Raw genomic sequence first — 2,617 nt, forward strand, 5'->3', positions numbered from 1 at the left:
CATCTTGGAGGTTTCATTTTATTATTTTTTTTAAACTCTTTATTTTTTAAAAAGTTGATTTGAGAGAAAGAAGAAGGGAGAGAGAAAGAGAAACATCGATTTGCTGTTCCACTTATGCATTCATTGGTTAATTCTTGTACATGCCCCAACTAGGGATCGACCCATAACCTTGATGTATCGGAACTGCACTCCAACCCACTGAGATACCTGGCCAATGAATTTGGGAGCTTTTGAAAACTGAGGCACCTGAGGCAGCTCGGTAGCAGCATTAACATGAACTTGGTTCTGGCTCTAGTTCTAGCCCTAGATGACCCCCAGGTTCCTGCCTCCTTCCTGTGAACTTCCTTTCCACCCCCTTTTCAGTCCCTCAAATAACGACAAGCCACACCCGTCAGAGGAACACCCACTTTTAACCAGAGAGACAAGGGGAACAGTGAGTCCTAACACAGGCTCCTCAGGCCTGTCACTGGGGCCCTGGCCCGGGACAGCAGAACCGGCTCCAGGTCCTTCCGAGGGCCTCCTTGACCTCCCTGTTGCGGAGGCTGTAAATGAGCGGGTTGAGAGCTGGGATGACAAGCGTGTAGAACACAGATGCCATCTTGTCAGTGTCCAGGGCATAGCTGGAGCTGGGACGCAGGTACATGAAGATGAGCGTCCCGTAAAGCACGGCCACCACGGTCAGGTGGGAGCCGCAGGTGGACGCGGCCCGCCGGCGGCCCTCGGCCGAGCGCATGCGGACCACAGCCCCCGCGATGAAACCGTATGACACGGCGATGGCCAGCACCGTGGCTGTCTGGATGAAGCCGCAGACGGCGAAGAGCAGGAGCTCGTTGAGGCTGGTGTCGTCGCAGGAGATGGCCAGCAGGGGAGGGATATCGCAGAAGAAGCTGTTGACCTCCCGGGAGTGGCAGAAGCTCAGGCGGAAGGTGAAGGTCGTGTGGACGAAAGCGCTCAGGGCGCCCCCCAGGCCTGATGCTCCCAGCAAGGTCAGGCGGAGTCGCTGCGACATGGTTGTGGCGTACTGAAGAGGGTGTCCGATGGCCACGTAGCGGTCATAGGCCATGGCCGCCAACAGGCAACACTCGGCGTCGGCCAGCCCGGCAAACACAAACATCTGGAGGGCGCAGGCTGCGTAAGAGATGGTGGCGCGGGGCAGCAGCAGGTCCACTAGCATCTTGGGGCCGATGGCCGAGGAGTAGCAGGTGTCCAGCAGGGAGAGGCTGGCCAGGAAGAAGTACATGGGAGTGTGGAGCCGGGCGTCCACGCGGATCAGCAGGACCATGCCCCCATTTCCCAGCAGGCTCACCAAGTAGACGGGCAGGAGGATCAGGAAGAGGATCAGGCGCAGGTCCCGGCGATCCGTGATGCCCAGGAGGATGAATTCAGCAGGGACCACCCTCGCCCACGTGGCGTTCTCTGGAGTCATCCTGCTGGACAGAGACTGAGGAGAGGCAAAAGCAAGAGGGAGAGGAGAGAGAGGCCATGGTCATCTCGGAGGACTTGTACTTTGTTTCTGAAATCAGCTACACTTGGGTTTCAGGCATTTAACGGAGACAAAATTGCTGTGTGACCTTGGACTAGCCATAGAACCTCTTGAAACCTTTGTTTCCGACTCTGAGACGTCACACAATTTAACCTTCATTAAGCGCAGGAGTCTTGTCTGATTCACTTTGGTATTCACAGTGCTGAGAACATTGCCTCGCACATAGTAGGTGCTCAATGAATATTTGTTAAATTAAGGTGACCAATCGTCCTCCTTTAGGGAGGACAGTCCTTCTTTTGTAAGTTCCGTCCTCCCTTGAAAAGTGCCCTCCTACATGTTCTCCTTTTTGATATTGGAAGACTAATCTGTAAATATCCATATTCAATCGATGCAGAGTGGATCCATTGTGTGTGATGTGATGTGTTTGTATCTAAATTAGTACTTCTTTTTTACAATTATTTTTTTTAATTTTTATTTTATTTATTCATTTTAGAGAGGAGAGAGAGACAGAGAGAGAGAGAGAGATAGGGGGGAGGAGCTGGAAGCATCAACTCCCATATGTGCCTTGACCAGGCAAGCCCAGGTCAACGCTTTATCCACTGCGCCACCACAGGTCAGGCCTACAATTATTATTAAAAATCAATAGGCATGTAAGCATAGTTACAATATAAAATATTACAAGTCTTTTTATTATGCATTTATCATATTATAGTGTATTATTGTTGCAATGAATAAAATGTTTCTTTTATTTATGATATTGTTTTCTTCAGTTTATTTTTGTCCTCCTTTTCATTGTAAAAAAGTTGGTCACCTTAGTTAAGTGAATGAATAATGAATGGGATGATAGTGTCTGGCCAAGGATTGAAAACTCCATGACTCTATATGCATTCTCCCCTCCAATTTCCCCAGGAAGAAAAGAGACAATGGAATAAACAGAAAGAGCCCCCCCCTGCTCTAAAAGGTCACTCCCACGGGGCTTGATCTTTGCTGGGGGGTTTTCTTTCCTGGAGTAAGACCAGGGAAAGGAGAAGGCATCAGTGTCTGCTGTCTATGGGAGACAGCAAGGAGTGGGAAGAACAGAAGGTTTGACTGTCTTCCTGGGCTGGACTCTTTACTTCTCTGAGCCTCGAGCCT

General features: G+C 50.2%; 1 protein-coding gene across 1 annotated transcript; it reads right to left on the bottom strand.

Annotated features, from left to right (window-relative positions):
* Positions 1–463: 463 nt before the first annotated feature.
* OR5C1 (olfactory receptor family 5 subfamily C member 1) lies at positions 464–1,426 on the bottom strand. Its single transcript, XM_066365578.1, has one exon. The coding sequence runs from the start codon at positions 1,424–1,426 to the stop codon at positions 464–466; it is 963 nt and encodes a 320-aa protein (XP_066221675.1).
* Between the last annotated feature and the right edge of the window lie 1,191 nt (positions 1,427–2,617).

The sequence above is a fragment of the Saccopteryx leptura genome, chromosome 2 (genome assembly GCF_036850995.1).
Source record: "Saccopteryx leptura isolate mSacLep1 chromosome 2, mSacLep1_pri_phased_curated, whole genome shotgun sequence".
In the NCBI taxonomy this organism is placed as follows: Eukaryota; Metazoa; Chordata; class Mammalia; order Chiroptera; family Emballonuridae; genus Saccopteryx; species Saccopteryx leptura.